Here is a 23,139-nt window from a genome sequence, read left to right on the forward strand (position 1 = left end):
AAATATATGTGTGCTATATTGCTTTATTTTGCCAATGCCAGAGAACTTGAGTGAAGCTGAATTCAAAAGTAATAAACAAAAAAAAATGATGGAAATTTGTTTAGCAGAAGGAATTTTAAGACAAGATAGCATTCAGGCTGGGATTCTGTTATAGTGAAAAGGAGCAACAGGTGAAGCACAAAGATAAGAAAAATGTACAGTTTGGCAAGGAAAAGAGCCTAAACCAAGAATGTCATCACAGTGGACCCTTACTTACTCCGGAATGGATGCACAGGGAAACATTTCCCCGGGGTCAACATTAAAGGCACACAAAGGCCACTGACAATATGATCTAATTGGACCAGGCTATATCTCAAGCTGAAAGCAGAATTCTGCATAATCATTCACTGGGGTTCTGCTTTTACAGGCATAGAAGAAGCAAGTGGGAGTGAGTCATGAAGACTTGTTCCAAGGCTACAGAAAGCCCGCGCATCCAGGCACTAAGTATAATTGTTGGAGTCCCTGGAAAAATACCCAGAAAAGCCATTGCATGGAGCTGGGAAGATGAAGCCCAAGTTACAGCAGAGGGACTAGGATATTGGAGATTCATTCTAGACTTGTGCTTATCCACTGAGGAAAGCTGCAAGAACACAGTGGAACAAGCCCAAGACAGAAGTCACATGTGCTGTAGGTGGCAGAACTGGAGTGCTACTACTACCCAAATTTAGACCTCAAATGGTCCATCCTATCATGATACATGCTAGCCATGGAGCTAGAGGATTAGATGTTAGTTGTAACTAGGGTTTTGTTTTGCTTTAATCCAGCTGTTCCTTGCTGTTCTCCCATTATTTCCCATTTAGAGTGGGGCTGTTTCTTCTTTTTATGTATATTAGAAGTGTTCAACTTGTATTTTGATTTCATAGGTGCTCAAAATTAAGAAATGGTCTGGAGCCTCAGAAGAGACTGAATTTTTGAGCAGAGCTGTAACTGTTAAAGACTATGAGAGCTTTTAGAGAGAGACTAAATGAATTCTGAGATGAACATGAGACTTTATGAACCAGGGTAGAATACTAAGGTGATATGTTTGGTGTTGGGTTGGCAGGAAGTGGAATTATAATTTTTGTTACCAATTTAACAGGATTTAGAATCACTAGGAGACAGCTCTGTGCTTGTATGTAAGTGCAGATCTAGACAGATTTACCTTAGAAGGGAAATTTTCCCTTAAATAAATGTTGTGACATCCTATGAACTGGAGTCCCACACAGAATAAAAAGGAGAACTGAGAGGAGTACCAATATCATCTCTTTATACTTCCTTCTGCCACTTATTGAATAATCAGGTGAGTGTATTTCTGTTCGTCTGTTTATGGGTTCTCCATTCATTTCTGGGTTGTGTCTTACGCTACCCCAGTAGTAAATCTCAATAGCCTTTGTCTGTATAATAAACTTTAATATCTGATAGAGTGATTATCCCTAGTTTATTCATTCAAAGGTATTTTGGCTATTCTCATTACTTTTCCTTATATGTTCTAGAATAAGCTTGTATATATTTATGAGAAATCTTAGCAAGATTTTAATACTATGTTAAACTACATATACATATATAATTATATGAAACTCATTTTGAGAAAAAAATAACACTTTATGTTACATGCTCTCTTTGAGACATGTTCCAAGTGAGAAGTAAGCTGTCTTCTTTTTAAATTTTTTTTACTTATTCATTTTCCATCCTGCTCATGCCCCCCTCCTAGTTACCCCCTACCACAATCCTTCCTTCATTTCCCCTCCCCTTATCCTTTGAGCTCATGCTCTTCCTTGGTATTCCCTCACCCTAGCACATCAAGTCTCTGCGAGGCTAGGCTCATCCTCTCTCACTGAGGCCAAACATGATAGCCCAGCTAGAAGAACATATCCTATAGACAGGCAATAGCTTTTGGGATAGTCCCCTCCCATTCCAGTTGTTCAGGACTCACATGAAGACCAAGCTGCAAACCTACTATATATATGCCTGGAGAACTAGGTCCAGCACATGTATGTTCTTTGATTGGTGAGGTTCAGTCTCTGAAAACCCCAAGGGCCCAGGGTAGTTGACTCTGTTGGCCTTCTTGTGGAGGTCCTATCCCTGTTGGGACCTGCAGTCCTTCCTCCTATTCTTCCATAAGAGTCCCCAAGCTCCATCTACTGTTTGGCTGTGGGTGTCAGTATCTATTTGAGTCAGCTGCTGGGTGGAACCTCTCAGAAGACAGCCATGCTACACTCCTGGTCTGAAATGGATATCATTAATAGTGTCAGGGATTGGTGCTTGTCCATGGGATTGGTCTCAAGTTGGGCCAGTTATTGGTTGGCCATTCCCTCAGTCTCTGCTCTATTCCCTGTGCCTGCATTTCTTGTAGACAGGATAAATTTTGGGTTGAAAGTTTTCACAGGCAGTTTTTTTAAAAAATAGTATCAGAGAGATGCCCAAAAATCAGTGGGGATACCCTTAGCTATGACTCGCAGCGTTGGGGATATGGAACCTGAACAGGCCACCTCCTGTAGCCAGGCAGGAACCCACCCACAAAACTTTCAACCCTAAATTTATCCTATCTACAAGGAATGCAGGGACAGGGGATAGAGCACAGACTCTTTGATAAGCTATGTAACCCATGGTGACCTTGAGCTCATGACAAACCTGTCTCAGTTTCCAGAGTGATGGAATTATAGGTGTGTGCCACCACGCTATACAAAAGCAGGGTACATGTGTGGCATCTTTGCCTTCATTTTGCATCTATCTCTTTTACTTTGAGTTGCTGAGTATTCTAATCAATGGACAATATATGTGTCTTCATTAAAATTGTTGCTTATTTTCTTTCATCAAGGTTTACTAAGTAACTTCATCTGCTTGGTCTGGGAATGCTGCAGCCCTTCCTTTGCTCACTTGTGATGATAGCTCCCTCATAAGGTCATTGTGGAGAATTAAAGAGACAGTGCAGGTTTGAATCCTGCCTCTGACATGTTTACTTTGTCCTTAACTTTTTTCATTCATATTTATTTGCTGGGCTCTTGAGCCTTTATCTTTGAACCCACAAGCAATAATAGAGGAATGCATTAAAAAATTATGTGAATACGGAACATGAGAATTTAAATAAAAAACTCAAGCAGAATAGAGACATTGTAAACTATGGCTCTTATTCTAATGGGGATATAATTTGGTAAAACATGATACATACCACATTTTTGTTGGGAGCTGACTCTGAGCCGAAAGCGGCTGTTATCTTTGCAGCCATCTTGAGCCATATAACCTGACAAGAGACTTGTTTACAACAGCTGAACACACTCTGATAATTATCTTGATTCTTTCAGTCAAGGTCGGGCAGTGGTAGCACATGCCTTTAATCCCAGCACTTGATTGACTCAGGAGAGAGAGAAAAGGAGAGGCCAGGGCAGACCCAGAGTCAGAGCTAGTCAGACTCGACAGAGGGCTAGACAGACTCAACAGAAGGCTAGACAGACTCAACGGAGAATCAGAGGCAGAGAGCAGACAGACTAGTCAGAGCAGACAGACTTCGTCTCCAGACAGACTTCGACTAGACAGACTTGACAGAGAGCAGACAGACTCAGACTCTGTCTCCAGCAGGCAGACTTCATCTTGTCTCCATTCTTTGCGTCCCTGTCCCCACTCTCTCTCTTGCTCCCTGACCCGCGGACCGGAGCAGCAGAACGGCTCGCTACAGATATGGCCATGAAAATTTTTCTGATTACCTTTTACCTATACTAGATTATAAGACCCTCTTCATTCCACAGGGATCCATACTGCTCAGGGAAGCCAAGAGGAATCTGAACAACACAGGCATTGTTGGGTTTTCTCAACAGGGTAGGCTGTCTCTAAAACATTCATTAGACATGTAATAATAAAATGCAGAGACAGATTTAGTCAATGTGACCATATTGGGAAGATATTGAGACAGATGTCCCCAAGTCCATCTCTTGGGTACCCACATGAGCTTTAGGTTTAAATAGTGGAGGACTGGGGCAAGGGGCAGGAGATATATGTAATTAAGCTGGCCTCCTCTGAGTGTGGCCTAGTTTATCATATCGCCTCAGTCCCAGCCCTGCAGGGTGATCTGATGAAGTCCTTAATGCTGTAATTGCTTGAGAAAGTCAATCTGGTTCACTGAAATTGATTATTTCTACACTAGCATACAGCTGTGCTGTCATAGAGACTTGCCCTTATCTGAAGGACTAGCTTTCCGGTGAGATTCTGCTGTTCCTAGAATCCATGGTGACTGTAGGTTTAGGACGCTGATTTACTCTATGCATTTAGCCTTGAAAAGGAATGAAAGAGTGAGTGATTGACATGCAGGCCTGAGATAAATAGTACTGAGATAAACAGGTAACCGGAAGGAAAAAGGGATGGATATAAAATGAAGGCAGAAATGCCAGGCTTTCTCCTCATACATATTTCTCTTTTTTCATTTTTATTTTTATTATCTTGAGACAGGGTTTCGCCATGTTGCCCTGGCTGTCCTGAAACTCACTCTGTTTAGCAGGCTGGGCTCATAGAGAGCCACCTGCTTTCAGAGTGCTGGGATTAAAGTGTATACCCACTATACCCAGTTTGTACATTTTTCTTTGTTTTTAAACATGTTCCTTCAATTTTATTCAAACAATATATTTATTACCAATATCTCAGAAGTATTTAACATATTCCAAAAATAAATTTCATGCGATCAAAAGGTGATATTCACTTTAATCCTGTTTGCTTTCATGCAACTGTTATGAGCCTTCATTCCATGCCACATAAACAAACAGAGCCAGAACCACATGAACAGCAACAATTACAGCATAAAATTAGTGTTCTCTATTAGAAACTCCAAGGGCACCTCCAAATATGTAAGATTTAGTTGTAAAATACAGCTAGATAGGAACTGTGATCCTTAAAGCTGTAAAGAACAGGAGTGTCTTCAAGGTTGAAGCTAAAGATAAAGAATTTTCATTTCTAAACTCTGGAGGCTGCATTATGTTCAGGGCTGCTTTATCAAGGAGCTCCATGGCGTGGCCTCGAGGGCAGCAGCAGGCACTAGATAGTTGACAGGTCTCAGCAGCCACCAGGAGGGTGACAGTACTAGGCCAGCCATCACACAGAAAGTCTGCACGTATTTCTTGAATACAGGAAAAGTCAGTGTCCCACAAAGTAAAATAGAAATGATCAGCTTTGCATCATTTTTGGTGAAATGAAAATTCACACACTTTGAGGTTTGTATAGTTGAAAGGGTGGGGAAGGAAGACAGGATGAGTTACAGAGTAGCTTTTCCAATCAGCAATCCACACTGGACCTCCAAGGTAACGAGAAGGATGACAGTGTGGATATAGCATATATTTCTTCTCAAAGCTAGCTACTTTCTATGGGAACCTGTAAATCTGGGAGAACTCCCCCCAAAACAGGGGAAGACTGAGAAAAGATGAGCAGCCCTGGCAGAAATGATCTTATAACCTGGGAATCAGGATAGATTTGAAAGTTGTAGAGAAGAGGTAAGAGCTATAAATCTGAAAGAACATTGAGGACCCTGTGACTTTGTAGGCCTGAGTGTCCTAGTCAGGAAGAGGTAGGGGAGGGGCCCTTTTGATTCTTGAGATATGGATATGACTGCCAAGTGCCCAGAATTATTGCAGAAAGATGTAAGAAATACTCCTCCTCCTTGAACATTTGCCCCTGGCAAGCTATATTTCCCAGGAACGCAGGGCCTTCTACTCCCCTTCTGGCCTTGAAGGCAAAGGAGACTGAGGCTTTGGGACAACATGAAGTGCTGGGGGCAGGGGAGATGATCATGGGCAGAACACAGAAGGGCGAGCCTCCTCCATCACCAAAAAAGGAGTGTGGCTTCAGTAAAGGGGGGGTGCAAAATGATATTGTGGAGGTAGAGATGGAACGGGACAAGAAGCTGAAACCAGGCAGGGCCACCCAAGAAGGGAGATTCTAGGAGAAGCACTCTAAGGCCAGTTGTGAGTGCAGAATCCTAGGGAAGGCCGTATAGCTTGATGTAGCACCTGGCCTCTACTTCTGCCTCTGACAAGCAAGCTGCCACTGCTGTACACCCTCTTCTCAGACAGACCTGTGCAAATCCTATTGGGGTAAAATGATTCAGACTACGGCTAGAGGTATCTGAGCAGTCAAGAGCACTTTATGCCCTTGGAGAACTAGATTTTGTTCACCATACCTACCCATATGGTGACTTACAAACTCTGGGTAGAGGGGATCTGACCCCATCTTCCTGCCTCTGTAGGCTTATAATACACGCAGGCAAAAAGTCCTATACTTCAAATAAAAATACATCTTTTACAAATGTTTCAGATCCTTAGATCAGCATTCATTTACACTCTGCTGTCAGCCTTATATGCAGTCATTCTCCGTCAGGTTTTTCAGTAAAAGACTAATGTACCCACAAGAAGGATGCTCAAAGACAGACACCAGAAGTCAGCTTCAGCTTCTGCTCTCAGGCCAAGAGGTGAGGTAGAACCAGACAGACAGGGATGCCTCCGCTTTTGGGCCATGGTCAGACTTCTGAAGATATGTTTGAGGACACTGAGACATTAACTATTTGCTGCAGATGGCTGTGTGAACTAGGGGGGCAGGCCAGTAGTTATAAGAGGTGTTGAAGACATATGTAGCCCATTTCAACTTCCCATCTTACCTTTAAATAAAACACTCCTCCTGTAGTTGTTACAATCAGTTTCACTTTTTATTTGTCTTCACCAAAGATATAGTATGCATGACATTAGATGGTTATATATTCATTTATTTAGAAGTCCACAATATATACTGCCTGATGAAAAAATACAGAATATAGAACAGCACTTATATGTGATCACTTTTATCAATACATAAATACCTAGGCACACAGGTACAGGGAAATATACAGAAGGATAGTCACCAAAGGGCTGACAATGATGGTATCAGGGGGAGATTTTCAGGGAATGTGCACTTTAGGTTTTTTCTTTTTAACTTCATTTGGAAGGTTCAAGAAGATACCACTTCACGGATAGATTAAAATCACCAGAGAACAACACACAGAGGAACAACCATTAAGCAATTAATGGAATGAGCAAGGAATGATGTGGGTCCATGCCTCTCTGTTACATGGTATCCCAGTTTGCTTTCTCTTCGACAAAGAAAAGCTTGTTTTAAATGAATTCCTTATGTTAGAAGCCCACCCCATCCCTTTTTCTTTTAGAATTAGCTTCTGAGGAGACTGAAACATTGATCTGGGGCTGCGTCTCACACCTTAATATGGTACAGAGGGTTTTGGTCTCTCCATATGAGTCAGCTCCTGCAGAGTGACTATCAAATTCTCAAAAACCTGGCCCTTGTTGCTGGTATTGTCACAGGTTTCTTTGGCGTGGCCCTCTTCACCACAATGAGGACAGCGGATTGGGTACTTGCGCTTTCTGGTTCTACCTAGATCCCCAGGCCCATTATTCCTTTGCCCAGAACCACTGCTAGTGGAAGGAGACTCCTCATCATAATCATCAGAGGATTCAATAACTAGCATTTCTTCCTGACTGCTGGCTGTGCCTCTCAGGGATGAGGTGCCTGGGGATAAGAGTGGAGGGTCCTCAGGCTCCACCAGAATCACATCTTCATCCGAGTCATCCTGGGAATCATCTATCTCTATCACATTACAGTCAGCACTGCCTATCACTATAGGCAGGGAGCCCTGAAAGACGACAGGGCTGGCTGCCCGCTCCATTACAGTCTCAGATCTTCTGGGCCGCTTATTTCTAAGGAAAGTCTCATTCCAATCCTCTTCCTCCCTTATCATCCTGATTAACTCCAGGAAGTCAGGAAGGCATTCCTGCTCATTATGCGCATGCATTTGGAGAAGACCCTTAAGCTTGATGCGCAGCTCCCTACTCAGCTCAGCCCCTACAAGGAGCTGGTGCAGGCGAGTCCTGTTTGCCTCACTCTGAGGAAGGACCCCTGCCTGGATAGCATTCTGCAGCTGCACCTCTAAACGGATCGCGTACAGGGATGGTTTCTCTCCCTGTGCCTGCAGGGTGTTTAAGAATTTGCCATGTGCGGTTATACTGCTCTCTGACCCCCCAAATAGCAACTTCATTGCCCGCAAAAATTCTGCTACATTTAGATTGGGATTGTCAGCCTGGAACAAACGCATGGCCTCCCGGGCAGGGCCCCTAAGGGTTCTCATCAGGCGTTTGATCTTTTCCTCTTCAGACATAGGCCAATCTGGCAGGACCTCATGGACTTGGCTTAGCCAGTTCTCAAAGGTTCCTTCCCCGGGGCCTAGCTCTGCCCTCCCAGAGAACGACTGTATATTTCTCTCTGCAATGTTGGCTATCAAAGGACCAAGACTCCTCCCCAGGGCCCTCAGCATGGAATGGGCAAAAGGCATAAAAGCTGCATTCTGTCGGCGACTGTTACCCATCCTAGCAAGGAGACTAGCCATGCCTGACAATAATTGGATATCTGAATACAAGACGCTTGGACTTTCTGCAAACAAAAACAGTCCAATCTGCAGAAACCTCCAAAGAAACGTTCCCCGGCAGTCTCTTCCTTGTGTTTGGGTTGGAACTGTAAAACAAAACAAACAAACAAACAAAAAATCAATAACACAATGGATTTGGAAACAAGCTTCTAATCACATTTTCTACAGTCTTGAATATTTGCCCACTACGCAGCAGGAAACTGGCACATCACAACCTTGAGGAGCAATAGTTTCTCTGTGCTAGTGGGGCCTTTGTCAGTCGCATCTCCTCCCTCCCTACTGCACCCCACCTCACTGCCTGTTCTCTAGGAGAAGCAACAACTGTTGCTTGGAATTCCAGCTGCAGCAGCCTTTTGGAACTCCTACTAGGCTCTCAAATAGAGGGCAATAGAATAAACCTTACAGAATTATGTTAATAAGGCCTTAAATATATTAGGTAGCAAGTCCCTCCTCCTCCCCCCGCCCTCTGCCCCCTCCCCCATTTCTAGGATTCTTACCAGGGCTCAGAAACTGGCTTCCACCTTTATTTTAAGCCTAGCCTCTGCAACAGGTGCTTTCCGTAATAGTTCTTGTCCAGGTAGGGTTGGTCTCTGGACCGCAGGCTCTCTGATCCAGGTGCTCTGGGCCTCTAATCTAAACTGCGCCACAGCAAAAGGAGGGGAGGACAAGGGTCTGAGACGTCAGCAGTCTCATGGTTCCTTCATAGGCGCCATTGTCGCCAGGAGGAAAAACCCTACCTTCAGAATAAAAGCCAAAAGGGCCCACCCCTCCCCCAATCCACTTCACCCGGGGAAAACAGAGGCCTACCAGCTCTGCAATCAGTCACACAGAATTCGTTTTTGAAATCGGCTTTGATGAGCTGCTATGGAGAAAAAAAAAGAAGAGAAATTGGATACCCTCCCACCCCGTATTTTCTATTTCGGAAGAGATGAGAGAAAGGGGGCTTCAGAACAAACAGACTGTGAATCATTCTCGTTGTCCTTTGCTACCTTCCTGAAAAAAAAAAAAATGTCCCCTCTCCAATCTAGGCAAATCCTAAGGTAGCATCCAGGTGAAACTCACCCCATACCACCATATAGCCCAACCGCTAGGGTGTTCACTTCCTTGCCTCGACGTTGCCAATTATGAAGCCCAAAATATTAAGGTTTCATCCTCCCATCTCCGCATTATGCGGTTGCACCCTTCTTCCTTTACCTTCGTAGATGGACAGAGGATGCTCAGGGTCTGCTACGAAAAGCTGTCTCACCTCTTAGGCCTTGCAGAGGAAAGGATGGCGCCTCAGCCTCGGAGCTGTCTGGGCTCGGCTCTTTGCAGGGTTGCCCAACCAGGGGTAGCAGAGTCGCAGCCGCGGTTTCCAAGGCAGCTGCAGCTGCCCCCGCCCTCAATTTCAGCCTGCAGAGCAGCAGCGGCTGCTTTTAGCCTCTGCCCATTGAGACAAAAGAGAGTGACGAAGGTAGTGGCGTGACCAATCAGCAGTGAGCAGGGGCGGCCTCCCTGCAAAGCCTGGGCCAGGATGCTAATGCCTGCCAGAGGGGGGGACCTGCTAGAGGGGGCTGCGGCAGACTGGCGCGGGAGCGGGCGCGGCGTCAAGTGCAGCTTGGACTCACGGACCTGGCCCTTTTACATTTCATTCGTGAGTTTGCAGCTTTCCCTCTCTTCCCTTCTTCCTATTGCCTTCCGCTTTGGCTCCCCTCCGATGCTTTGCGACCAGATGCCTTAAACACGAGGTGGGACCGAAACCAAGTGAACAATGAGAGTTCTTCACCTTTGTATAGGGGGGAAGGGGATAGCATTGGCTGAGCTCTTTCTGTGTGGCCAGCGCGCTTGCACGGACATCTCGTGTATTCTTCTCAGCAGTCTTGCGCTAAAAAACATAGCAGTGTACCCATTTAACAGAGAGGGGGATGTAAGCACCTAGGCAGTATGGGTAGGAAGCACAGAATTAACAACTCTCACCCAGCCCTGGCATCTAGCCTCAAGGGTTACACCCTTTAAACACCCCCTTTGTAGTGTCAGATTAAGGGTTAGTGGAGAAAAACCAAAATGAGGATGAGAGGACCACTATAGGGCTACATAAAATTAATAACCAAGAACTGACGTCAACTTACAGATGAGAAAACTGAGCCACCAAGATCTTAGGCATCCTGTCCTGTATCATGCAGCAAAGAAGCTAATAGCGTCGGATTTTGCACCTCGGTCAGTTGTTCTGTTGATGCCAGCGTTTTCCTCTGTGTTGATGCCAACATTTTGCCCTGTGTTGAGCTACCCAGAGAGAGCATTTTCACTTGTACATATATATCCACAAACTATCTCAGCAGCTTTGCTAATATAATGCTTGCGCTGATGAGAGGAGTGGGGAGAGATGGGAAGGGCAACCTTCATGATATGCACTATACCAAGGAGGAAACTGAGGCACGTTTCTGCTCCCTGTTTTACACTAAAATAAACCACCTGTTTGTAAAAATAAATAAATAAATAAATAAATAAATAAATAAATAAATAAACAGCATTTCTGTGTGACCCCCAAAGGAAATCGGACTCAGAGATGACTTGCCTAAAATTACAGGGTGAAGCTAGAGCTCTCAATCCAGAATTCATGCTACAAACTAAATTACAGGTACCCAGTTGGCTACCGCAGAATCATTGTTGAGGGCTTTCTAAAAATGCACATTGCTGGGCTCCAGCTCTGGAGATTTGGCTTTATTGCAGACTGGGGATGAACAACGTCATTTGTATTTTTACCTGTTGCAATAATTGATTCTGGGTTATAGAGAAGCTGTGAACCACTGTTCTAAACACCATACCATCCTGAAGACTATCAGTAAATGGGTCTGCCACTTAAATGTTTAATTCCAGAGCATAAGTTCCTACCTCAAGTCCTTCTTGAAACTGCATGCAAAGAATTTGACCACTTTTTCCTGATCCCCATAGCTCTATAAATTTTTAGATGGGCCTGTGGCCTCCAAAGAGTTAAGAATCATTCACTGCCCTACAATCTTCATAACATCTTCCTCTTTCAACACCTGCTTGAGGACAGAAGTGTGAGAAACAAAACATTTGACCTAACCCCCACACCACAGCTCTCTGCTGCTGATATAGCTCTTTCATTTCCTGGCTCAAGGCTAGGTTGCTAGGTTGCCCTTCTGTGAGCTCTTCAGGGGACTTCTCCTTTGCTGGATTTGGCATCACTGGCCCCAGGAAGGAGCAACTCCATGGAAACGGCATGCAAGGCTGTCCAAATCGAATGGGCCGTGAAGCCAGAGGCGAGAAAATCTGCTCCATTTTTTTTTTCTGCTTCTGGTTCTTAGACAGCAGGTGACACTTCTCCCGTGTAGATGGTAGCTAGGAGGCCCCTGTAGGGTTTGCACTGGACTCTTGATGCTTGGAAGCACGAGAACCATTTGAAACCCTGCAATTACCATTGGCTTTGTCTTCAACCTGCTAAGGTATTTCACTTATTCCTGTCTGCCTTCTTATTTACAAGTGTAGTGATTAGAATTACATAAGCAATCCAAATTTGGAAAGAAGCACCTTCTCTATTGATGTTGTAGTCTTTCTCTTGGGGGTAGAACCGTGGGGGTAGAGAGCATTGGAGGTACATAGGAAGCAGGCAGTTCACCTGGCAGAGTTAAGGCTGACACTGGGAGTACCTGGTAGATTTCCTTCATATCTTGCTCTGTTCCTAGTATCATGTTAAACAACAACTTCATAGCAGACTCTTGTTCTGTATTTCCACTGGCTTCATCACCAAAGTAGATGTTTTGTTGGACTGGGTGGGTAAGATCCAGAAACTAAAGGAGAGATCTGAGAGTTTTGATAAAAAAAATTAATGAGAAGAATGGATTTGGTATAGGTTCAGAGGTTGAGGCAAGAATGTTTTAGAGGAAAGTTACTAGCAAAATCCTTTGGGATGCAGAACATCTCTTATCTCTGGCCACGTGGATGGGAGTGTGCACCAAAGGATGGTTCTAATGAGGCCACATTTTTGGATTTTGACAAATGAACCTTAAAAGCTTGAGGGTTAAGAGGTAAAGCTTTCAGACAAAATAATGGTGGCTCCCTTTGGCAGCAGGCTCCTCTGTGCCAGGAGCTTTCCATTAGTTATCTCATTTAAACTCGGCAGCCCTGCTGACACAGGCACCACGCACCATTTTTCAGCATAGAAAATTGAGTTTCAAGGAGGTGAAGTGGCTTGCAATAAGCTGTACTACTTGAAAGTGGAGCCACCGGGATGCTAGCCCAGGGTTGCCCAACTCCACAACCCATGAGTACTTTCCATTTCCATTTTGAGGGGAAAGTGTAAATGTATCCTGCGGGGTTGGGGATGCAGTTCAGCAGGAGAGTATCTTCTTAGTATGTAAAAACTAACCCTAGTTTTGATCCCTAGCACTGAAGAGGGGGAAAAAAACAGAATAAAAGAAAGCATCCTAATAGAAGATCCTAATACAGTCAGAGAGCATGTTAGTTTTGTCATAATTTGAGCTTTGCTGCTACCACTTCATTTTAAAAACTGAAACTTACAGCACAGGCTCTTTATATTCTTGATTACATGCAATCTTCATGAAAATCACTTTAAAAATAGTGGTCCACGGGGCGAGATGGCTGCTGGTAAGGGTGATTGCTACTAAGCCTGGTGACTGGAGCTCAGTCTGGGAACCTATGGGGTGGAAGAAGAGAATCGAGGGCCCCAATCATTCTCTGATCTTCACAAGCGTGAAAGAAAGAAATATAAATTAAAACAGTAATGATAATTAGGTCCAAAGGGTTGGAAAGAATTGGCCAAGTTCATAAAGCCAGGGAATGGCAGACCAGAATTCAAACATAGGGTTGTCTGACTACAGTGTTCTCTATAACATACACGAGTGGGGACAATAAACATGGCCCTCTTTATGACTCCTTGTGTTAGCCTCTGCTCTGTCTGGTTTTTTTTGAGGGGGAGGGGCAGGGAGGAGTTAAGGGGGTTGGGTTTTTTGTTGTTTTGTTTTCCTAAACCATCTACAAGGCTAGCACCACAGGCTGTTCTGTCTTCCCAGAATATATATTCCTGAAGATCAGTCAGGACCAGATGAAGTGCCTTGCAGAAACACATCCAGTGTTCTTATGAAGGCCAGGGAAGGTCTTTCTTCTATGGGTGTGAAGGCCAAGCACAATATTCTAGGACAGTGTTTTTCAACCTTCCTATGCTGTGACCCCTTAATGCAGTTCTTCATGTTGTGGTGGCCCCAACCCATAAACTTATATTTTATTTCTGCTTTATAACTGAAAAATTGCCACTGTTATGGATCGTAATGTAAATATCTGATATGCAGATTATCTTAGGTGTCCTGTGCCCTTTAACCCCCAAAAAAGGGGTTGTGACCCATAGGTTGAGAACCAATGTTCTAGAAGCACGTATCCCTGCCAACAATAATTTTTGTCCTTTAGGTCTCTTCCTCAGTGTAAAACACCTATTTCCACTTATTCCCCCCTAACAAGAGGTGACTTATTTAAGGCTGGTGCCACCTCTTTCCTGAGAACATTTTTATTAACACATATTCATGGCACATGTTAGTGCATTGGGAAGTTTTGAAAAATCCTGTGGTGAGAGTGACTCCTGACTTTTGAATGGATTCCTGATCTCTAGCATTTGAATGGATTTCAATGTGATGTTGCCTTATACGAACCATCCTCTTATACCCCCCTACCTTCCCAAGCCCTAACAATTACTCTTCTACTTACAAGTCTACAATTTTTAAGTTTCCAATTTATAAAAGCATGCTATATTTGATGTCCTGTTCCTGACTAATTTCACTTAGCATAGCATCATCAAGTTTCTTCCATCCTGCTGTAGATGATAGGGTTTGCTCTTTTTTTGTGGCAGAATAATACTTAGTTTACTAATCTACACACCTCATGTTTATTATCCATTCATTTGTTTATGGATACTTAGACTGATTCTTTAATAATGACTGTGGATAATGTGGCAACAAACTAGGACGATTCAGATGTCTCTTTGGTAAGCCCGTTGAATTTTTTCCAGGTATATACTCAGGAGTGGAATAGCTGAACCATCTACTTTATTTTTTTTCTTTCCTGAGGACCCTTAATACTGATATTTGTGGTGTCTGTGCTAACTTACATTTCCATAAACAGTATATAATGGATGTGTTTTCTCCACATTCTTGCCAGCATTGAGATTTCCTTGTCCTGTGTAAAATAAATTGCCCTTATTTATCTTCTTTGACCATGTTATTTTTATTTTGTTTTCCAGTGCGAGTGAGTCCATTGCTGAACTGTCTACCCCACTAAATTCCCATGTCCTTGATGACAGGTAGCAAATCCTATCCATCTTTAGCTCCATAGTGATTTACCCATGACTTAAAAGATGATTGGTATGTGCTTTTTAACTGACCAAAGGACTGCCTGTGAATTTCTCCAAATGAACAGATAGATGCAGGCCTGATTCATAGGATGCCCACCCATGATACCTATGTTCACTAGACTAGCCATGGAAGTCTTAGTTCCAGTATGCTCATTTGATTAGGTTTGTAGACGTGGGAGACAGATCATAGGGTTTAAATGATGATTATTCAAAGCAGTCTCCAAGCCCCTTCTCCATCCCATACTTTGAAATTAATGTTAGGGTACCAGGTTCTCCTGGAGGGTTATGTTGAGCCTTTGAGAAAGCTCTTCCCTGGCTCCCATAGGAACAGTGGATATGTTCCAGCATGCCACTTCATCTGGCTCTAGCTGGTCTTCGGGAACATGTACTCTGTGAAGACAGATAATGATGTTGGGAATAATCTTTTTGGATACTTTCAAAACATACAGTCGCCAAGTCATAGGTTTTCAGCGACTTTATCTCATGTTGCTATTAATCTTTATATTAGCCTTTTGTGTTATAGACCTTATTGTTACCACTTTAGAGCTGAAGAATGTGTGAGATATCAACCTTCCTGCCCTCCTCCCAGGTCACACAGCTAAGTAAGCAGTGAAGGCAGAATTCAGTTCTGGATCTATTATTCCCTAAAGTATCTTAAGAGAAAAATTCACAAGAGAAACATTCCCTGGATAAAATACAAGTAATTAGAATTATAAAATGATATATGAGATATTTTAAGTACGATGCTTCTTAATTACTATTCACTTTTAATCTCTCAAAATTATTGATATAAATGGTAGAAGGAATTTGTGGTACAAAAGTGCAATGCCATTATCAACCACAGGTACAAAATCTCTCACATCTGAGCTCTTGTGACAGAATAGAGTTTGGGGGATGCCAACAGAATAGCTTTCCTTGCCTGATAATTTTATAACTAAAGTAAAAAGAGGCTCCAAGAGGTCATTAAATTTCTAAAGTCCTATAAAATGTTGATAACAGAACCAGAGCTTACAATGTGGGTATGCCAAACCACTTTCCTTCTACTAAGTCAGACTGCCCTTTGGAGTGATATACACATCTTTATAAAAATGAGAGCAGGAACGGGAATGTTACTGAAGTCAGTTAGATGAAGTGAAAACCTTTTATCTCATCGCTTGTCCTTATTAAGGCCAAGGTGAGATTTGGAACGGAGAGATGTGGAATGTACCAGGCTTCTGTCGCTTTAGAGGTCTGATTGACCTAGGTAGGAAGAGGTAGGGGAGGAACCCCGTTTGGCTCCTGAGATATGGAAGTGACTGCCAGGTGCCCAGAATTATTCTACATGGATGTTAGAAATGCCCCCCTTGAACCTTTGGCCCTGGCTAGTTCTCAGCCAAAGAATCATAGGAACGCAGGGCCTTCTACTCCCCTTCTGGTTTTGAAGGTGAAGGAGGCTAAGGCTTTAGGACAACATGAAGTGCTGGGGGCAGAGGAGATGGTCATGGGCAGAACCAAAGGGTGAGCCCCCCCCCATCTCTATGAAGTGAGTGTGGCTTCAGCAAAAGGGGTGCGAAATGATATTGTGTGAGTAGGGATGGAACAGGAAAAGAGGCTGGGGCCAGGCAGGGCCAAGAGAAGCACTGAAGGTCAGTTGTGAGTGCAGAATCCCAGAGACGGCTGTATAGCCTGCATGTAGCACCTAGTCTCTACCGTGGGGCCTCAGCCTGGTTGGCCTATTGCCCTATTAAGTGAGCCATAACCACAGACCACAGTGTTCTAGGTTCTGTGTGAAACTTGCTGTCCACAATTGTGGCTAAACTTCCTGTTTCTGCCTTCCGTCTTGATTAGCATGTGCTCTAATCATCCTTGTTTGTACCTGAGCAGCCATCTGCTTCCTTTCTCTGACATGACAGGTGCCACTGCTGCCTGCCCTCTCTTCTCAGACCTATGCAAACCCTCCCTTCCTCCCTTCCTTCCTCCCTCCCTCTCCCTCCCTCCCTCCCTCCCTTCCTTCTTGACAGGGTTTCACTATGTTGCTCAGGCAACTTTTGAAATTCAGATTCAAGTGATCTCTTACCCCAGCCTCCCAAGTAGCTCAGACCACAGGTCTGTGCTACCACATCTAGCTCTTGTTTCTTTCTTGATTGTAAGTTTCCCTCTTGTGTCTTGGCCCCCAAATTGTATCTAATACAACGACTCCATGTCTTAAGATTTTTAAGTGTGTGTGTGTGGAGGGGGTTGTCTTATTTTTTTCCCACTTGGTCTTGAACTTGGTAAGTAATTGAGGGTGGCCTTGAACTCCTCATCGCCTTGTCTTTACTCCCCAATGATGGGTTACATATATGCACCATTGTGCACAGTTTATATGGTGATAGGGCTTAAACACAGAGCTTCATGAACACTAGGAAAGTAGTCTGTCAACTGAGCTACATGCCTTGATGGTGCTGTTTTGATTCTTACATATGTGCAACATGACTTGTGATTCTGGCTGGTATGCAGTGAGCAGTAGCCAGGCACCTTGATAAACATCCTTCTGTGGCTAAAACAGACAGTAAGAATAAAGAACGATCTTGTGTCAAATGTCAGTAGAGCACAAAATGAGAAACCCTGCTGTATTCTGTTTTTTGGTTTTTCGAGACAGGGTTTCTCTGTGTAGCCCTGGCTGTCCTGGAACTCACTCTGTAGACCAGGCTGACCTCGAACTCAGAAATTCTCCTGCTTCTGCCTCCCAAGTGCTGGGATTAAAGGCGTGCGCCACCACTGCCCGGCTAACCCTGCTGTATTCTGTAGCTATACATGTAAAAGGTAAAACTTGAAAATTGCCAGGTGCTGAGCATCGTGGCATGGAGGAACTTCCAGAAGCAGCTGCTCTTCCCTTCCTTCAATTATGGAGGAGTAGGGAGTTGTCATGAGACAGCTATAGTTTGGGCAGGAAGCTACAGAGGTAGATGGGAGGAGGTTCTCACCCCCAAATTTACAACCAAAACAAAGCTTCTCACTGCAATTTTTTACTACCTTAAAAAACCTTTTGATGGGGAGAGGGATGAATCAGTAAAGGGCTTGTTCTGTAAGCATAAGGATTCAAACCTAGATCAATAGCATCCACGTAAAAATGCCAGGCATGTAATCCTAGACCTGGGAAAGCAATAATGGGAGGACCTCTGGAACCCTCTGGTCAGCTATTTTTGCCAAATTAGTGAACTCCAGGTTCAGTGAGATACTCTATTTCAAAAAATAAGTTGGAGACCTGTAGAAGACAAGCAGTATACATTTCTATCTTCTACTAGTATACACATCCATGCACATGTATGCACATGCATACAAACACACACATACATACATACACACACACACGTGTACACCTGCACACACATACATCTGCATAAACATGCGGACACACAAATGAACACTAACATAAACAAATACCACACACACACCAACAAAATTGTGGGGTGGAGGTTGTGAATCTGATTGCAGACTTCCTTGGCACACAAGGCCTGGGATCAACCCATAGCATGGCAAAACAGTTTGGGAAAGAGAGAAACAACTAACTTGTTCAGTAGGTAATAAGATCTAAAGCAACAGCTCAGCAGAAGACCAAGGTTCGGTTCCTAGCCCCACATCAAGGTGACTCAAACTACCTGTAACTCCAGGAGATCCAATGTCTTCTTTAGCCTCTTTGAGTGTACTCGTACATGCATGCAGGAACATTTTCAAAATGCTAAGTTTTGCGGTTAAGAATTGAAGGTAGTAGGTTTCCTCATTTCTATTATTCTTAATCATAATTCTTTGAATGTTTGAATTTTACTGTGTCACCAAAGTATCACATACTATCAAGGGAAATAAATTAAATTTTTCATTTAAGGTTGATGAGTTATTAATTCCCTAAGGGCATGTCTGTTTTAGAAACTGTCAAAAGTGTTTCCTGATAGCCAAGTTTCTCAGACCAAACCTGGAAAACCTGTGTCAAGACATTTAAATAGTTGGCCTAACTTCTTGTCTCCTCTTGCTAGCTTCTTCCATCTGTGTCCAGTTGTGTTCAGCATGGAGGAACAGAACAACTCTGCTGGGAAGGAGCTTCAACACAGGGCCCGAGCAGAAGTTCCAGGAAAGAAAAGCTGGCAGTCACAGGCCTACACCCTTGGGGCAATTTCCAACTTTATGTCTACTTTCCTGACCTTTCCTATCTATAAGGTTGTGTTCCGGCAGCAGATCCATGCTGTGGCAGTGTCAGAGGCTGTGAGACAGCTTTGGCATGAAGGCCCTCAGTACTTCTACCGGGGCATCTACCCTCCTCTTCTCTCCAAGACTCTCCAAGGGACTCTGCTGTTTGGCACTTATGATAGTTTGCTGTGCTTTCTCTCCCCGGTTGGGCCACACTCACTCGGACAGCGTTGGACTGCAGGGCTCATGTCAGGTGTAGTAGAAGCTGTCGCACTGAGCCCCTTTGAAAGAGTACAGAATGTGCTTCAGGATGCTCGAAAGCAAGCTTGCTTCCCTAGCACCTTCAGCATTCTCAAGGAATTCAATTCTTATGGGCTTTGGGGGAGACTGTCACTGGGTTATTATCGGGGTTTCTGGCCAGTCCTTGTCAGAAACAGCCTGGGAAGTGCTCTCTATTTCTCCTTCAAGGATCCTATCCAGGATGGCTTGGCAAGGCAGGGCCTGCCCCATTGGGTTCCTGCTTTGGTGTCTGGTAGTGTCAATGGAACAATCACCTGCCTGATTCTGTATCCTCTGATTGTGTTAGTTGCCAATATGCAGTCTCATATTGGCTGGCAGAGAATGCCAAGCCTGTGGGCCTCTGCACAAGATGTGTGGGACACTCGAGGTAGAAAAGTCCTGCTGATTTATAGAGGAGGATCCCTGATCGTCCTCAGGTCCAGTGTGACCTGGGGCCTCACTACTGCTATCCATGACTTCTTACAGAGAAAGGCTCACAACAAGAAAGAGATGAAAGACTGACTAAAGATATGTGGCTATGGTATTCTTGTTCTAAATCTTTCCTTGTTGGTTGTGTATAGTATATTTCTTTGGCTTGGTTACCTAAAACAACCATTATCTGTAAACTGGCACTGCATGGGAGAAGCTCCTAACTTTTCACCTGTTAGTCACAGACAAAGCCTACCAGGATTCCTTGGTCAAAGAAAGTCTCCCGAGTCTACACACAGCTTCAGTAATCTCACAACCTGGAGCCTTTAAATAAGCCTTTAAATAAGCTGTAGCCCAGATTAAGTGTCATTCCTTCAAGGAATTTTTTTTTAAATAAGAGGAAACTTTAAAAGAAAACTCTACTTAGTACTGTAAGGTCTGGGAATCCTTCTATGTGTCCTTCTGACCAAACTGAGTGGAACTTCAAGTTCAATGACCTGTACTAGACTTTGAGGACAACTTCAGAGATGCCTATGTTTTACTGACATTTCTCATTGCCTCTACCACAGCCATTCTCGCTTCAAGCTATGGGTCCCATTTTCAGGGTCTCTGTTCTGATTACAAACCCTAGATTAGGCTCACCTCCACCCATCAGATGCCACAAGAACTGATGATGCTGGACATGGGGCTGAGAAAACATTTGGTGCCTGGATAGAAGGAAAAAAAGGCTTTGAAGCAAGAATTTTAATTACATACCAAATAGAGAAAACTATTACTATAAGTGGTTTGGTGTTATCCAGATTATGTTGCCTACAAACCATTTAAGTTTCTATAAGATAAACCTGGAACTAGCATGAGCATATCTCTTCATAATTAACCACTAATTCTGTTGCTGTGGACAGCTATATAGAATAGTGAATGATCTTAGCCTGCCATTCAGAGCCATTGTCTATATGGACTCCATATAACTTTCTACATATTATTATCCCACATGCATGGACTGCATAGGCCAGCCAAATGCAGTGTTTTTCACTCCCTAAACATTTCATGAAGTTACCCAAGGCCATACTCTGCCCCACACTGTTCTCTCCACTTGCACTGCCGTCCTCTACAATAAAAAGCCTGCAATTTACAAAAGTCCAGCTCTGATGCCACTGTCTGTATGGAGCCCTTTCTCTATCGCTCCCCCCGAAAAAAACCTGAAAGTGACATTGATTTTGTGATATACTTTTTAGCAGCTCATCAACATGCACTGATCCCATTGTGTCACTGGTCCCATGTGGTCCTAATGTTCTTGCTGTTCTTCAATACCTCCTACTAGTCTGCAAACTTCTTGAAAGCAGGGATTCTTATATGAGTTTTTAAATCCTCCATTGTGCCTAGGTGCTCAATAAAGTTGGTGAATTATCGAATTGATTATCAAGCTGTGATATAGTCTCTATCCTCAGGGTGCTATCCCTATTACATGAAGATAATGTTACTGACTCATTGACAACAAAACACATGCCTTTGGGATGTGTTTGTTTTCTTTTAATAGTGGATTTAGTTTTGTGCTAATTATGATGCCAATGACAATAACAATGATAATAAAATTTTGTTAAACCACAATATTTAGTGAGTTTGTGATATTTACAGCGTGCTTGCAATTATAACGACTTTAGCACCAAAACTACATAAACAGAATCACACTGCACAGATGCACACTGCACACTTACTCCTTTCAGCTCTAGAATTTTGAGTATTCCCAAGATGGCATGTGCTGCAGTTCTTGCTTCATACATGATATCATGGTAAATTCCTCTATCCACACCTCCTCACTGAACCAAAATTGTCCTTTATAATGACCCATTTGTCTAGGGATGAGAATTCATCACCAAATGCTACAGGAATTAAAGTCAGGATTTATAGAAAATGCCCATCCAGAAGAGCTGCAGATGAACTTCTAAATAGTAGGTATGAGCGGGCTGGGATAGTGTTGTTATCCTTTCTTACCTGTAGAGTGTATATCTATGCATTATGGATAGAAAACATTTGGTGGGGGTTGCATATGTATTGAACATGTGCAGCTCTTTTGATTGTTATACATTCGAACAACACAGTATAACAATCAATTGCAGAGCACTTAAGCTCCTATTAGATTTTATAAATAAACTAAAAACAATTTAAAATATATGGAATAGAGCAGGGCATGGCGCGACATATCTGTAATCTCCTTCCTGGGGATATGAGGGTAGGAGGATCAGGAGTTCAAGGCCACCCTAGGCTACATCGTTCCAGAACAGACTAGGCCGCATGAGATCGTGACTCAACTCCTCCTCCCTCCCCACAAAATGAAAAAGAAACCTAATTAGAAATAGAACAATAAAATGCATTTGGTGGGAAGTTTCATTCAATACAATTATACAATTTTTGAAAATATGGGACTTCAGAAGTATCTGGTTTTGGTTTTCCCAGAGAGTCCTGGAACTAAATCTCCATGGATCCTGATGGATACCAATGCTTGTCCATTCAAGGAAGTACAATACATACTCACACAAAGAGAGGAAAATTAGAACAGCAGCTAGTTATGCGTATGCCTAACTTCCAAGAGAAAATATTTTTTACAAAGATATGTAACAAACTAAAGAAAAATAATCAGCATTTCTCCCATATTTTTATATTAGATGCACTTATCTTCAAGTACACAGTGAATTTGCAGATGTTACTCTGTCAATCCATATCCCCTTCTTCATTCTATTTAGAAATAAATGTGAGATTATGGAAAATTTTTATGCATAATGCTCAAAGAGCATCTATGTAATCTTAACTCAGATCTGCCTATTAACATTTTATCTCATTTGCTATATGATATGAGCATGCATTCTGTCTATACACAGAAAAACATTTCTTCCTAGACAGGAAACTGCACACACACACACACACACACACACACATACACACTCACTTCTTTTTGAGACAGAGTTTCTCTGTGTAGAACTTACTATATAGATCAGGCTGGCAACCAGGCAGTGGTAGTGCATGTTTTTAATCATAGCACTCCGGAGGCAGAGGCAGATGGATCTCTGAATTTGAGGCCAACCTGGTCTACAGAGTGAGTTCCAGTACGGCCAGGGCTATACAGAGAAATTCTGTCTCAAAAAACAAAAACAAAAACATAACAAACAAACAAACAAACAAAAAATAAATCAGGCTGGCTTTGAACTCAGAGATCCACCTACTTCTACCTCCTAAGTGCTGAGATTAAAGGCTGGGCCACAGTGTTTGGCCCATAACTCATTTTCAATGTTTATAGATATGCTATTCATATATTCAAGTTTTTATAAAAGACAATCTTTTATCTCTCTGATAATTCTACAGGGCCGTTGCTCAGTGGCAGAGGCCTTATCTAGAATCTTTAAAGACATCCCCCACACCACAAAACAAATAATGCATAAAATGAGGTTGTTAAAAAATAATTTTTTTTTAC

At 43.1% G+C, this 23,139-nt stretch overlaps 2 protein-coding genes, 1 long non-coding RNA gene and 1 pseudogene across 12 annotated transcripts in view; 2 read left to right on the forward strand and 2 right to left on the reverse strand.

Annotated features, from left to right (window-relative positions):
- LOC114623641 overlaps window positions 1-1,446 on the forward strand; it is a 36,830-nt gene extending 35,384 nt beyond the window's left edge. For both annotated transcript variants that reach the window (XR_003711797.1, XR_003711799.1), the window contains exon 9: window positions 407-1,446. This is a non-coding gene — a long non-coding RNA (uncharacterized LOC114623641). The remainder of the gene's footprint in view (window positions 1-406) is intronic.
- Window positions 1,447-4,706: 3,260 nt separating this feature from the next.
- On the reverse strand, window positions 4,707-5,009 carry LOC114623636 (annotated as a pseudogene).
- A 1,661-nt stretch (window positions 5,010-6,670) lies between these two features.
- On the reverse strand, window positions 6,671-10,682 carry Zcchc18 (zinc finger CCHC-type containing 18). Of its 8 annotated transcripts, XM_028770308.1 has the most exons (5): window positions 10,570-10,682; window positions 9,708-9,883; window positions 9,269-9,323; window positions 8,959-9,099; window positions 6,671-8,547 (listed from the first exon to the last, which is right to left on the reverse strand). In XM_028770308.1, exon 5 carries the CDS (start codon window positions 8,420-8,422, stop codon window positions 7,241-7,243), a length of 1,182 nt encoding a protein of 393 aa, XP_028626141.1. In that variant the 5' UTR covers window positions 8,423-8,547; window positions 8,959-9,099; window positions 9,269-9,323; window positions 9,708-9,883; window positions 10,570-10,682; the 3' UTR covers window positions 6,671-7,240. The 8 variants fall into 8 exon arrangements, with proteins under 8 accessions (XP_028626141.1, XP_028626144.1, XP_028626147.1 ...); XM_028770311.1 differs by lacking the exon at window positions 10,570-10,682 and having other exon boundaries at window positions 9,269-9,320; window positions 9,708-9,913; XM_028770314.1 differs by lacking the exon at window positions 10,570-10,682 and having other exon boundaries at window positions 8,959-9,094; window positions 9,708-9,913.
- Window positions 10,032-21,283, forward strand: Slc25a53 (solute carrier family 25 member 53). Of its 2 annotated transcripts, none has more exons than XM_028770316.1 (2): window positions 10,032-10,094; window positions 18,815-21,283. In XM_028770316.1, the coding sequence occupies exon 2, from the start codon at window positions 18,846-18,848 to the stop codon at window positions 19,764-19,766; it is 921 nt and encodes a 306-aa protein (XP_028626149.1). In that variant the 5' UTR covers window positions 10,032-10,094; window positions 18,815-18,845; the 3' UTR covers window positions 19,767-21,283. The 2 variants fall into 2 exon arrangements, with proteins under 2 accessions (XP_028626149.1, XP_028626150.1); XM_028770317.1 differs by lacking the exon at window positions 10,032-10,094 and adding an exon at window positions 10,120-11,907.
- The last annotated feature ends 1,856 nt before the right edge of the window (window positions 21,284-23,139 follow it).

Source organism: Grammomys surdaster, unplaced genomic scaffold (genome assembly GCF_004785775.1).
Source record: "Grammomys surdaster isolate TR1022 unplaced genomic scaffold, NIH_TR_1.0 200, whole genome shotgun sequence".
Classification (NCBI taxonomy): Eukaryota; Metazoa; Chordata; class Mammalia; order Rodentia; family Muridae; genus Grammomys; species Grammomys surdaster.